This window comes from Bufo gargarizans, chromosome 10 (genome assembly GCF_014858855.1).
Source record: "Bufo gargarizans isolate SCDJY-AF-19 chromosome 10, ASM1485885v1, whole genome shotgun sequence".
Classification (NCBI taxonomy): domain Eukaryota; kingdom Metazoa; phylum Chordata; class Amphibia; order Anura; family Bufonidae; genus Bufo; species Bufo gargarizans.
Genome location: NC_058089.1, coordinates 66,939,530 through 66,953,845, shown reverse-complemented (window position 1 = coordinate 66,953,845; position 14,316 = coordinate 66,939,530). Strand labels below are relative to the sequence as shown.

General features: G+C 47.2%; 1 protein-coding gene across 1 annotated transcript in view; it reads right to left on the bottom strand.

Moving 5' to 3' along the window:
- PGGHG (protein-glucosylgalactosylhydroxylysine glucosidase) overlaps positions 1-14,316 on the bottom strand; it is a 344,294-nt gene that overhangs the window by 64,506 nt on the left and 265,472 nt on the right. The window contains exon 11 of the mRNA XM_044269473.1: positions 5,812-5,907. Coding sequence (XP_044125408.1) covers positions 5,812-5,907 — 96 coding nt within the window. The remainder of the gene's footprint in view (positions 1-5,811; positions 5,908-14,316) is intronic.

Sequence of the window (14,316 nt, the reverse complement as noted above, 5' to 3'; positions counted from 1 at the left end):
TGAATGGGAAGGTGGTCAGCCACCCAGCTCGAGGAGGGACAGGAACGAAACCCCTAGCACCGGTGGCAAGGAGTGACAGACACTCGCTCTGCGCGTCGTGGGGAGACACGTAGTCCACCCCTGGAATGAGCAGTGAAAAGAATGACCACCATCGGCTTGAGGTGATGTAGACAGTACTTATATCTGAATAGAGGTAGCACCGATGGAAACACGACAACAACTATTAGGACCCCAGTACCGCATATAATGGTAATCTAGTGGTAGACGAGTGCCGCAGGGACTAAGCTACTCAGCAGAGCGCACTGGAAAATAGGTGCTGATCAGCTATGGCAATTACGCCATCGCAAAGCCCGAGTTGACAACAGAAGGACAACAGTTGTCAGAGCAACGGACAATTATCGGTAGTGTAAACTATTAAAAGGCCAGGGCTGAAGCCCATTCCCACCTGAGACTGGCTCTCTACAGAATCTATTGGTAATGCAATACTTTGCCTGAGGAGAAGGCCATACAAGGGAAGCCAAAAGCGTAATGCTAACACCATACTCCAGCTGCAGCTGCTAACACCATACTCCATACTCCAGCTGCTAACACCATACTCCACTGCAGGCCAATCGCAGCGCACAGCTCATAGCCAGGCTATGAGCTGTGCGCTGCGATTGGCCAGTGCTGCAGCAAGGGACACGCCTCCTACAAAAAATCAGTCATAGGGAGCGCAGACACTGGAGCCTATACCGGGCGAACGGAGCGGTGCCCAGGCATACTAGTAAGTGCAGGGGGACCCCTGGGCGCCGCTCTGCCCACTGATCTAGTTAGTTTTTAGTTTATGCTGAAGTGAAAGGTCCTCTTTAAACTGGCGGGTGGAGCATGCTGTAGCTCTTACTGTACAAGGGGTATTTTCCTCACCACTACATACTAGGGTTCCCCCTGCCCACTGATCTAGTTAGTTTTTAGTTTATGCTGTAGTGAAAGGTCCTCTTTAAAACTGAGGGGGAGGCCTAAGGACACCCAGTATAAGCCTGGTACAATGCTGTCCCAGTTAAGTAGAGCTAGTCTTAAACACTCCACCTAAAAAGGGCTCTGAACAGGAGCAACCACTGAAGCAGTGCCAGGGTAGAATCCCTACCTGAGGTGGGCTGCCGCACTGCAGTGACTACCATCACTAGCCCTAGCGTGAAAACGTCCCCTGCTGATCACACGCTGAAGTATCCATTGCAGAGTGCCAGCAAAACACCCTCACCTAGATAAGGAAGAGTGGTGGACAAAGAATACAGAGTCAGTGCAACATTTGGCTCACTGGATCGTAATCATAATATTTTGGGTAATGGCTTGCACACTACACGTTGTCAAGGACCAATACCATAACAGACCTGAACGGTTGAGGCCCATTGGGATGGGGGGTCTCTAGGACACAAGTGTTGCGGGGTGACCCCCCTGAGAGAACAAAGGTCGACATATTTGCGCCCCCAACTAGCAGCGAAAGAAAAAGGAAGTATACAATATGGAAGTAGCCATAGAATCCAGTGGCAGTATCCATATAGCACTAGATGAAGAGTACAAGGCACCCACGGTACCGGCTGTTGCCATGGCCCACCTGTGAAGGAAGCCAAGGTATCTAGTGGCGTGGCGTAGTTGAATTATAGCATGCAAATATGCTTAGTGATTCCCCTGTTAATGGATCGCTTGTAGAAGGGGGTAATGCCACGGAAGTATGGTGAAGGCAAGCGACTGATGGAATAGCATCCAGTGGTAGTGCAATCCTCCGGTTAAGGAAGGGAGGTAGCGCGATAATCAGAACCGTATCCAACGGTAGTGTAATTACCCCACCTATGGAGGGGGTAATGTCTACGGTAAGCACTGCACTCAGTAGTAGTGCAATTACTCCACCTATGAAGGGGAGAAACATATACAGGAAGTACTGTATCCCGAGGTAGTGCAAGAACCTCACCTATGAAAGGGATTAATGCACACAGCAGGAACTGAATTCAGGAGGTAACGCATATGCCTAGTCCTGCACCCGGTGGGAAATGCAATTACTCCACCTAAGTAAGGGGGTAATGCACACAGTAAACACAGTGATAATGCTATACCACCTATGACAGAGGCTAATGCATACGGCCAGTGCTGTACCCAGAGGAACTGCCATTCCGCCACCTACGGAAGGGGGAACACCTATGGCAGTGCTAGTACGGTTAGGGCACCTATGGAAGAAGGTAATGCATAAGGTAAGTACTCTATCCAGTACTAGTGCACAAGCTGCCTATGAAAGGGGGGTAATGCATACAATCAGTACTGCTGTCTAGCATGGACTCAATCTCGGAAGATTGAACTGGATTTATGTCAGCGTCCAAATAACTGATCCCCCCCCCTTCAGAACCAACCCCTTCAGGAAGGGAGGGTTCTGAACGTGATCCTAGGGAGGAAGGGTGGAGGTGACAGAGGAGGAAATATGTCCTGCTCTGGCCCGCTCGTGCGCAGTTCTACCTCAGCATCTAGCCATGGCAGTTGCAGGCTGATATAACAATCAAACCGCCCAGGGGGTGGAATATGAACTTCTACAGGACCACTCAGCGGACTGTGCAGGCGTTGCTTAATCAACCAAACGACCCAGGAGGGTGGATTGGGAATCCTTCAGACGTGCTCCCCTGGATTTGTGCAGGTGGCGTGTTATCAACCAAACGGCCCCGGAGGGCGGATTGGGAACTTCCAGAGGTCTTCAATTGTCTTGCACAGGCGGTGCTTTATCAACCAAACGACCCCAGAGGGTGGATTGGGAACATGAAGATGTCCTCCATTGGATTGCGCAGGTAGTGACATATCAACCAGACGACCCAGAAGGGTGGTTTGGGAATTCTTCACATGTCCTCCACTGGATTTGCGCAGGTGGAGAGGTATCAACCAAACAGCCCCGGAGGGCGGATTGGGAAACTGTGAGCGATCCTCACTGTCCGGGATAGGACACGGCCCAGTCTGGTACCACACCATCAGGGTGGTCCTGCGGTGATGTGGGCTGAGGGGGGCAGGACTACCTGTGATGCCCCCGCTAAATGGACAAGAGGCAGGAAGGGGTTAAATTCCTTAAAATTAAGGCATTTGGCCTGCAGAGAGGAAACACCGGATAATCCGATGCTGGTGGCAAAAAGAGTGGCTTACTATGAAGGGTTAACCAAGCTTTGAGGGGCAGAGGCAGAGCTCAGAGGGCTCCTGGGGGGAGGGGGACAGCTAGGCGGGAAGATTTTGCTCCTGAGGGGCGAACCCGCCTCCTCCATATCTGGAATGAAAGGTCGCCAATGCAGTAATTATCCAATAGGAGACTCATAACTATTTGCTTAGTTAAATCCAGGTGGCGACTTTTTGTTTTGGACAGGCAGTGTATTTTAGGTGCCAAGTCACATTAAATAAATTTCCTGAGGTCCCCAGAAATAAAAAAAAAAAAAAAGTGACCCCATTTTGGAAAGAGCACACCCGTACGAACATTTTAAGGGGTGGAAAGGGCACTTTTGACCTAACAGGTGTTTCACAGAAATGAATATGTAGTGGTTTGTGAAAAGTGGATATGTAATCTATATGGACTAAATCAGAGCTATAAGGTGGTAAAACTACAGGGTACATCATGGATGAAATTAAATTAATACTCCATGGATGAGTGGTAGATTCTGAAGCACTCCTGCAGGTTTTTCAGGGCAGGTTTCGCAATGGTAAATTGTGTCTTTCCTTATCTCCCTTTTGGAATACACCCTGCATATTATTTGGGTCCTTCACTTCCTTGCTGTCTGGGGGACTTGACCTGTAAAATGTTGCCCTGGTACAACACGGGCACCATAACTTCAGGAAGTACTGGGACCCTCCCCGGCCTTGCTTTGAAAAATTAGGGCCTTGATAACCACCTTTTGGAACTCAAGGAAAGTTAATCTGTGGCCTGCAGAATGAAATAGCACATACGCATTGCACATTGCCATCTATACATCTATACTGTACGGCAAGCTTTTTGTACCACACTTGTTTTTCGTGTGGCACTGTAGGGCTTCATAAGTTGATCTGCAAGATCCACCCCTCCCATGTGCCTACTGTAGTCCAGGATACAAACTGGTTTGAAGGTAGTGGTTGTGGTACCTCATACAGGAGCAGGGGAGTTGGCATTAGTGTGAATGGTGGTCAGTACAAGGACGTCCCTCTTGTCCTTGTACTTAACCACCAGCATGTTCTCATTGCTGAGAGCCCTACTTTCACCCATTCTCAGTGGTTGCACTACTATGGATCTAGGGAGGCCTCTCTGATTTTTGCGCACTGTGCCGCAGGCCACAGTACCTCTGGCAGTTAAGGACCTGAATAGAGGTATGCTGGTATAATAGTTACCCACATAGAGGTGGTAACCCTTATCCAACAGCGGGTGCATCAAGTCCCACACGATCTTCCCACTAACTCTATTGGGGCATTCTGGGGTTTCTATCCTGGAATCTTTCCCTTCATAAATGTGGAATTTGTGGGGGCAACCGGAGCAACTCTCATAGAGTTCGTATATTTTTATGCCATATCTTGCCCGTTTGTTAGGCAGGTACTGGCGGAATCTAATCCTCCCTTTGAACAGTAGTAGCGACTCATCTATACATACAATTTTCTCTGGGTTGTACAACTCAGCAAACTTGGTGCTGAAGTGGTCAATGACAGGCCTAACTTTGAACAGACGGTCAAATGTCGGGTCGTTTTGGGGTGGGCACTGTGCATTGTCATTGTAGTGTAGGAATTTCATAATGGACTCAAATCACTTCCGGGTCATGGTCTGACTGTAAATTGGAGTCTGGTAGAAAATGTCCGAACTCCAATATTGCCCGACGTTTTTTTTTTTTTTACTACGCCCATATGTAGCACGAGTCCCCAAAACGTCATTATCTCTGCTGCACTTACTGGGGTGCAACCTAGGGGTCTAGCATATGACAAAGTAGGGTTCTGGAAAATAAATTGTTGGGCGTATAAATTGGTTTGGGCCACGATTAAATTTACAAAATCTTCAGAGAAAAAGAATTGTAAAAAAATCTAGCTCAGTGAAGCAAAACTCTTTTCTGCACCCCAAAAAAAATTGCTGTGCAAATTGAGCAGACGCGATCAGTAATGGACACTATTGATCGGTACTCAGTGATTGCAAAATGCACGCACGCAGATGGTGCGATGAGCATGCCTGAAGAATACAGCCAATGGCAGCGATGGTGGCTGCAGGGGAGCGGTTAAGCAATATGCGGCCCTTACCTGGCATGGCTGCCTGCCGGTAAGAGCAGGCATGATGCCGCGATTCCACCCGATCCTTCCCCAGAGCTCTGCGGACCTTGCACCGTACATGTACGGCGCTGGTCCTTAAGTCATGGACATCTCTGCCGTACATGTACGGCGCGGGTCCTTAAGGGGTTAACATACACATATATGTTTGGGAAAAAAAGGATGCCTTTTCATCCTATAAAGTGCAGTAAAAAAAACGTATATGTTAATGTATACTTCTTTTACAATGGAACTCTATTGTGACGGATGCCATTGTAAGGCATCCGTTAGAGGCATCTGTTTAACTTATGGGTTTTTGTATATGTTAAACATAAGACAAAAACATGATGTGAACCCAGCTACTGTGTGCTAAAGATGTCCCCTAAGTAAACCGATTATCTCCTTATTTATTATTAGGCTCATGGTATATGATGATATTCTATGACTAAAACGACCCCACTGTAATTGTTTTGAGGATCTACTAGACAGCACGCATGTTAAAATTCCATTAATTTCTTTCATTATACAGAAATTCTAGAGATTTATGAACAAGTTTGTTCTGACCTTAAATGGGTCTGTTATGTTTGCAAAGCATTTCTTAAACTGCTGGTGTGCCATTTTGGCTTCTTTTAATTCCATATAGCCAATTGAAAACATGCTCTGAAAAAGAAAATAATATTGTATATTGTCATGCTCATATTTCAGCTACATGTTACATATATGTCATCTCAATTTTAATCAGAGGCATTACATGAAAACTTTAGATTATATTTATACAGTAACAGCAAATAGTGTTCGATGGTGAATATAATCAGGCTAAATTTCAAGCTAAAAGTTCTTAAGATGCTGCCCCACAGTCAGTTTTCCTGATGCAGTTTTGGAAGCCAAAATCAGGAGTGGCTCATAAAAGCAGAGAAAGTATAAAGGACAAATAAGACTTAAGTTTTTTTTTTTATTCTCTTCTAGTTTTGGCTTCCAAAACTGCATCAGGAAACCTAAATTTGTGGTCGTAGCCTTACTTACACTACAAGGGTTCTCACTGAGATGAATTTCATCCACTGTTTCACATTTATCTACATTATGGTTCTTTATAAACCCAGTCCTATAAGCCAGCCATGCACTTGCATTCTCTTTCCAGTTTCTTGAGCAGTTGTCTATACTTCTCCTGTGCCTGGTTCATAAGGGTCTATTCACACGTCCGCAGAATGGGGCCGGAATGTGCTGTCTGCATCTGCATTTGGGACGGTAAAGCAGAGAGCAGTCAGCGACTTGCTTCACCATTCCCCTGCCAGCCGCATTGTGCTGTGCTGTCTGCAGCATGATAACATCACTGAATTTCGTCTGCTTGCGCTGAAACACTGATGACAAATGGTTAAAAAGGAGATGAAAGAAGGGGAACATGGTGTAAGTCAGTATTTACTGTATATTGGAGGCAATATGGGGCATCACTCTATGGGGGACATCGTACTGTGTGTGGGCCACTTAAGAAGGCATCACTCTGTCAGGGCACTAAAGAGGTCATCACTGTGATGGGGGTACCTAAAGAGTCATTATACTTTGGGGAAGCAACGTAAGAGGACATCATACTGTAAGTGGGGGGCACTTAGAGGGTAAGACCGGGTGTGTGGGGGGCTCTTAGAGAGCATGACTGTGTGGGGGCCACTTAAGGGGGCATCATATTGGGTGTGTGTGTGGCACTAAGAGGGCATCGCTTTATGTGGGGGGCCTTATTCTGTGTGGTGGCACTTAAGATCCTGCTGTGAAAGGAACACTTGGTGGACATCCTACTGTGGGGAAGGCACTTAGGGGGATCATACTGAATGACTGCATGGGGGTGTACATACATGCTACAACATGCTGCCTGCTGACGGCACTGCATTTTGTGTTAATATCCGATTACAGATCTATTCCACATGCTGCAAAGATTTTCTATGTGGAGATTGATCAATAGTGCGGATTGTTAAATCCACAACACATCAATTTATAATAGGGATTTGTCGCAGATTTGTTGTAGATTTTCTCAACTGACTTCTGATTATCTGCAGATCGGCAGTAAAATTCACAATCATATTTAAACCCAAATATTTTTTTCAGGCATATTTTATCCAATTTTACATATCATATTAAATATATGCTTCGCAATACTAAACACTAAAAAAAAGAAACAAAGTTTATTAAATTACTTAACTGGATTGTCTCACTTTAGCAAATTACATTTATCATGTAGAGAAAGTTAACACAAGGCACTTACTAAAGTAATGTGATTGTCTATATTGCCTGCTTTGCTGGCTTGCTTCACTTTTCTATCACATTTGTGGGGTTTTGCTCTGGTGGACAGGATTAGCGGACGCAGTATAGAAGCAACAACAAGTTCTTTGGATCAAACAGTTCAGTGTTGGTGGTAATTTACACCATGCAGCAATCCTGCCTCAAAGAGCCCTTGAGTATAGAAGCACCAACCTGTTTTCACGCCAAACAGGTAGCAAGGCTCCCAGATCCCAACACAGGGACATGGCTTCTGAGCCCAGCTGCCTATTTAAGGACAGCCAGGTGCTGCAAAAACCCAAACTGGCATTTAATATCCGGTCCGGTATTTGACCTCACTTGGCTTTAAATCAGCCCAGCAGCACATGCCGGCAGGAAAATACCTGTTTCCCTAGACCAAACCTCGTGTTTCTGTGTCACCCCCCCCCTTTTGTTCAACCCTGAGCGAGAGAAACCATCGGGTGACCCGGGCATTTCTGTCATTTGCCTGGCTCGTCCACTTGAGAGGGGGGTGGTTAGTCACCAGGCGGAATTTTCTCCTCAATAAATAATAGCGGAGAGATTCTAGTCCCCACTATACTATACTGGGGTCTCGGCTGGGGTGAGCTTACAGCTGAGAAAGACAACGGGATGCTCCTCCCCGTTGACTTCCTGAGACAGTACAGCACCGAGGCCTACTTCGGAAGCATCGGTCTGTACTATAAACTCCCTGTTGAAGTCAGGCATCACCAAAACCGGGGACCCACACAGGGCCGACTTCAAAGTGGAGAAAGCCTGTTCCTCCCGATCATCCCAGCGAACCATCATTGACTTGTGTCCCTTCAAGAGTCCTGTCAAGGGCGCGGCTAGAGTAGCAAAGTGGGGAACAAACCTCATGTAATAGCCCACCATTCCCAGTAATTACTTTATTTGCCTAGTGGTGACAGGTCGGGGCCAATTCCGTATTGCCACTATTTTGTTCATTTGAGGTTTGATGACTCTGCGCCCAATGACATACCCCAGGTACTTAGTCTCTTCTAACCCTATCGCACATTTTTTGGGGTTAGCGTTTAGGCCAGCTTTCCGAAGGAAGTCCAATATAGCCTACACTTTTGGGTAGGTGACTTTCCTAAGTCAGTACTGTGGATGATAATATTGTCCAGGTAAGCTGAGGCGTACCAACGATGTGGACGAAGTACAATGTCCATTAGTCACTAAAAAGTGGCAGGGACGCCATGCAGACAGAAGGGTAAGACATTATATTTAAACAGCCCCTCAGGAGTGATAAAGCCAGTTTTGTCTTTGGCAGACTCTGTTAAGGGCACCTGCCAGTACCCTTTCATGAGGTCCAAAACATAAAAATATCAGGCTTGTCCTAACCTCTCGATGAGATCATCCACCCGCGGCATGGGAAACGCATCACACTTGAAAACCTCGTTAAATTTTTGAAAGTTGTTACAAAGCCTCAACGTCCCGTCTTGCTTGTGTGTCAATATTATAGGACTGGCCCACAAATTTTTTTACTTCTCAATGATGTCTTGCTGGAACATTAGCTGCACCTCCTCCGATATGACTTATTGCCGAGCCTCGGGTACCCTGTATGGTTTTAATCGAACTTTTGCCTGAGGCTTAATGACAATGCCATGCTGGATTATGGAAGTGTGTAATTTTTTTGGGGGGGGATCGAAATATGCCCCCCCACAGTGCCCCACATTAACCACTTCAACCCCGCTGGCTGAAACCCCCTTCATGACCAGAGCACTTTTTACACTTCGGCACTACACTCCTTTCACCGTTTATCGCTCGGTCATGCAACTTACCACCCAAATGAATTTTACCTCCTTTTCTTCTCACTAATGGCGCTTTCATTTGGTGGTATTTTATTGCTGCTGACATTTTTACTTTTTTTGTTATTAATCGAAATGTAACGATTTTTTTGCAAAAAAATGACATTTTTCACTTTCAGCTGTAAAATTTTGCAAAAAAAAACGACATCCATATATAAATTTTTCGCTAAATTTATAGTTCTACATGTCTTTGATAAAAAAAAAAATGTTTGGGCAAAAAAAAAAATGGTTTGGGTAAAAGTTATAGCGTTTACAAACTATGGTACAAAAATGTGAATTTCCGCTTTTTGAAGCAGCTCTGACTTTCTGAGCACCTGTCATGATTCCTGAGGTTCTACAATGCCCAGACAGTAGAAAACCCCCACAAATGACCCCATTTCGGAAAGTAGACACCCTAAGGTATTCGCTGATGGGCATAGTGAGTTCATAGAACATTTTATTTTTTGTCACAAGTTAGCGGAAAATGATGATGATTTTTTATTTTTATTTTTTTCTTACAAAGTCTCATATTCCACTAACTTGCGACAAAAAATAAAACATTCTAGGAACTCGCCATGCCCCTCACGGAATACCTTGGGGTGTCTTCTTTCCAAAATGGGGTCACTTGTGGGGTAGTTATACTGCCCTGGCAATTTAGGGGCCCAAATGTGTGAGAAGTACCTTGCAATCGAAATGTGTAAAAAATGACCGGTGAAATCCAAAAGGTGCACTTTGGAATATGTGCCCCTTTGCCCACCTTGGCTGCAAAAAAGTGTCACACATCTGGTATCGCCGTACTCAGGAGAAGTTGGGGAATGTATTTTGGCGTGCCATTTTACATATACCCATGCTGGGTGAGAGAAATATCTTGGCAAAAGACAACTTTTCCTATTTTTTTTTATACAAAGTTGGCATTTGACCAAGATATTTTTCTCACCCAGCATGGGTATATGTAAAATGACACCCCAAAACACATTCCCCAACTTCTCCTGAGTACGGCGATACCAGATGTGTGACACTTTTTTGCAGCCAAGGTGGGCAAAGGGGCCCAAATTCCAAAGTGCACCTTTCGGATTCCGCAGGCCATTTTTTACACATTTTGATTGCAAGGTACTTCTTACACATTTGGGCCCCTAAATTGCCAGGGCAGTATAACTACGCCACAAGTGACCCCATTTTGGAAAGAAGACACCCCAAGGTATTCCGTGAGGGGCACGGCGAGTTCCTAGAATTTTTTATTTTTTGTCGCTAGTTGGTGGAATATGAGACTTTGTAAGGAAAAAAGAAAAAAAAAGAAAAATCATCATTTTCCGCTAACTTGTGACAAAAAATAAAAAATTCTAGGAACTCGCCATGCCCCTCACGGAATACCTTGGGGTGTCTTCTTTCCAAAATGGGGTCACTGGGGGGCGGAGCCAGCAAGCCATGGTGTAGGTCGACTTCACCAGAGCTCCGCACAGCTAGCCCAGCTTTTACTGATTTAAGCAGCGGACACGGACTTTAGAATGGGGAAAACTCTCAGAGACAAGGAGGGTGCCTCAGGGGCCACTCCGAAGACAAAAAAGACCCAAGGGGATCTGAACAAATTCCTCAACAGGCGATCCACATTGCACCCTGATGGAGGCAAGATGGCGCGGGAGGCGCGAAACTTCTCAGAACGGGAGGGAGCCGACTCGGAAGCCGACAGCTCTGACGCTGAAGTTTACAGCAGAGGTGAGCCGGACTCCCTGCCCTTAACTAGAAGCTTCCTCCAGCAATCGCTGACGCAGGCACTTAGCCCTGTTATGAAGGAGTTGTCGGACATTAAAGCCGAATTTCAGCAGCTCGGCCACAGGGTAGAAAGCCTGGAAGAAAGCCAGGACCTGTTAGTTCAGCGAGAAGCGGGAGTTCACAATCACCTGACAAATATGTCGAAAATGATTAATACAGCTTTCCTGAACCTGGAAGACCAGGAAAACAGAGGGCGGAGGAAGAATGTACGCCTGAGGGGCATACCTGAAGCGGTTCAAGCTGAAGATCTGGCCGGTGCGGTACGTTCCCTGTTTGCCTCCCTCGTGGGTGAAGAACAAGCTGCCACCATTGTCATAGAGAGGGCACATAGAGCTCTTAGGCCCAAGCCGGCGGCGGGCGAGCCACCCAGAGACGTTGTTTGTGCCCTAATGAACTTTTTAGATACTGCAGCTGTCCTGAGAGCGGCTCGGGAGAAAGGAGACCCCTCTTTGGATGGTCACAAAGTGCAATTATTTCAAGACCTGGCGGCGAGCACTCTAGCCAAGCGCAGGAACTTGCGCCCTTTAACCGCGCTTCTGAGAGAGAGGAAACTACCGGTACGGTGGCTGTTCCCTTTTGGCCTCAGTACCACCATAGGAGGGAAGCAATACACAGTCAGACTCCCGGAGGACTTGCTGCCTGTTTGGGAGGCGTTGGGATCAGAAGCTCTGGACATTCAGTCATGGCTCCCTTGTAGCCTGACGTGAGACTGTCACGGCTGTTTAAGGGTAACCAGAGCATACACAGTAAGAAGAGCTACTGACCGGACCCCAAACTAGGGAAGAGAAAGGGTGACCCCTGTCAGACCCTCAACACTCTCCCTATGCTGCTAAAGCACATGCCCGGATCCAAATGGTGGAACGAGGCATGCCCGCGTACCTTAGACTGATGAGCCCTGTAACCCCTACAATAGTGGAAGGGGCACAGCCACCGATGCCCTACTCAGAATATGGAGGGAACCGGGGCCACCTCAGATCCAGTCAGGAAATCACCAGGTACACAACAAAGTCTGCACACTTAGCTGATGGAGCTGCAACCGCAGAGAAGACGGATCCAAGGGCCGCTGGCAATATCCGGAGTGCTTGCAGCAGCAGAACACAGGTCCAGAGAACTAGTAGCTAAAGAAGTGAAGATACTCAAGGCAGAGCTACAACTGAAAAGAGAAATATAATCCACGCCCTGCAATAGGAGGAGGGGTGATTTAAAGGCAGAGAAATCAAGCGCAGGAGAGACAGCTGGGAGTAAAGACCTCACCACAGGGGCGGAGAAACAGAACAGTGAGAACACCTCCAAACTCTAAGTGACATCATCACAGGGGTGGAGACACAGAGCTGTGAGAACGTCTCAAAGCTCTGGTAGTGACAGTACCCCCCCCTCTACGGGTGGACTCTGGACACCCAGGACCCACCTTCCCAGGATGAGCCCTATGAAATGCCCTGATAAGGCGAGTGGCTTTAATGTCCGACATCGGAACCCACATCCTCTCCTCAGGACCATAACCCTTCCAATGAACGAGGTACTGAAGAGAACCGCGGACAATGCGAGAGTCCACAATTCTGGAAACCTCAAACTCCAGATTGCCATCAACCAAAATCGGAGGAGGAGGCAAAGAGGAGGGTACCGTGGGCTGGACATATGGTTTTAAGAGAGATCTGTGAAATACATTATGTATCTTCCAAACCCGTGGAAGATCAAGGCGGAAGGCAACAGGATTGATGACTGACAAAATTTTATAAGGCCCAATAAACTTGGGACCCAATTTCCAGGAGGGAACCTTCAGTTTAATATTTCTTGTAGACAACCACACCAGATCACCCACATTCAGGTCCGGACCAGGCACACGTCTCTTATCAGCCACACGCTTATACTTCTCACTCATCTTTCTGAGATTACTCTGAATCTTTTGCCAAATGGTAGACAAAGACGAGGAAAATCTCTCCTCCTCAGGTAAACCAGAAAGAGCCCCTCCCGAGAATGTCCCAAACTGCGGATGGAACCCTTATGCACCAAAAAATGGTGACTTATCAGAAGATTCCTGACGACGGTTGTTCAAAGCAAACTCAGCAAGAGGGAGAAATGAACACCAATCCTCCTGGTTCTCTGCCACAAAACAGCGCAAATATGTCTCCAGATTCTGATTGAGGCGCTCAGTCTGACCATTCGACTGCGGGTGAAAAGCAGAAGAGAAGGACAGCCGAACCCCCCGGCGAGAACAGAAAGCCTTCCAGAACCTGGACACAAACTGCGTGCCTCTATCGGAAACAATCTTAGAGGGAATGCCGTGCAATTTAACAATATGATCGACAAAAGCTTGCGCCAACGTTTTAGCATTGGGTAAACCAGGGAAAGGAACGAAATGAGCCATCTTGCTAAAACGGTCCACGACCACCAGGATCACCGACTTCCCCGAGGAAGATCCGTGATAAAGTCCATGGACAGGTGTGTCCAAGGACGGGAAGGTATGGGTAACGGGAGAAGGGAACCTGAAGGTCGTGAACGAGGGACCTTAGCGCGAGCGCACGTCTCACAAGCCGCCACAAAACCCTCCACAGACTTACGAAGAGCCGGCCACCAAAATCTCCGAGCAATGAGATCAACCGTGGCTCTACTCCCGGGGTGACCAGCAAGAACCGTATCATGATGTTCCTTAAAGAGTTTGTGACGTAGCTCAGGAGGCACAAACAACTTCCCGGAGGGACAACGGGCAGGTGCCTCAGACTGGGCAGCCTGGACCTCGGCCTCCAAATCGGAATATAGAGCAGAAACAACTACCCCCTCTGCCAAAATGGGACCCGGGTCCTCGGAGTTTCCTCCTCCCGGAAAACAGCGAGAGAGAGCATCAGCCTTCACATTCTTGATCCCAGGGCGGAAAGTAACAACAAAATTGAATCTGGAGAAGAACAGAGACCATCTGGCCTGTCTCGGATTCATACGCCTGGCCGACTCCAAGTACGCCAGATTCTTATGGTCGGTAAAAACCGTGATAGGGTGCCTGGCCCCCTCCAACCAATGGCGCCATTCCTCGAAAGCCAACTTGATGGCCAACAATTCCCTATCTCCCACATCATAGTTTCTCTCTGCCGGGGAGAGTTTTCTAGAGAAAAAGGCACAAGGTCGCCATTTGGCAGGAGAGGGGCCCTGGGACAAAACTGCACCCACACCCACCTCGGAAGCATCCACCTCAACAATAAAAGGTAAGGAAACATCGGGATGCACCAAGATGGGAGCA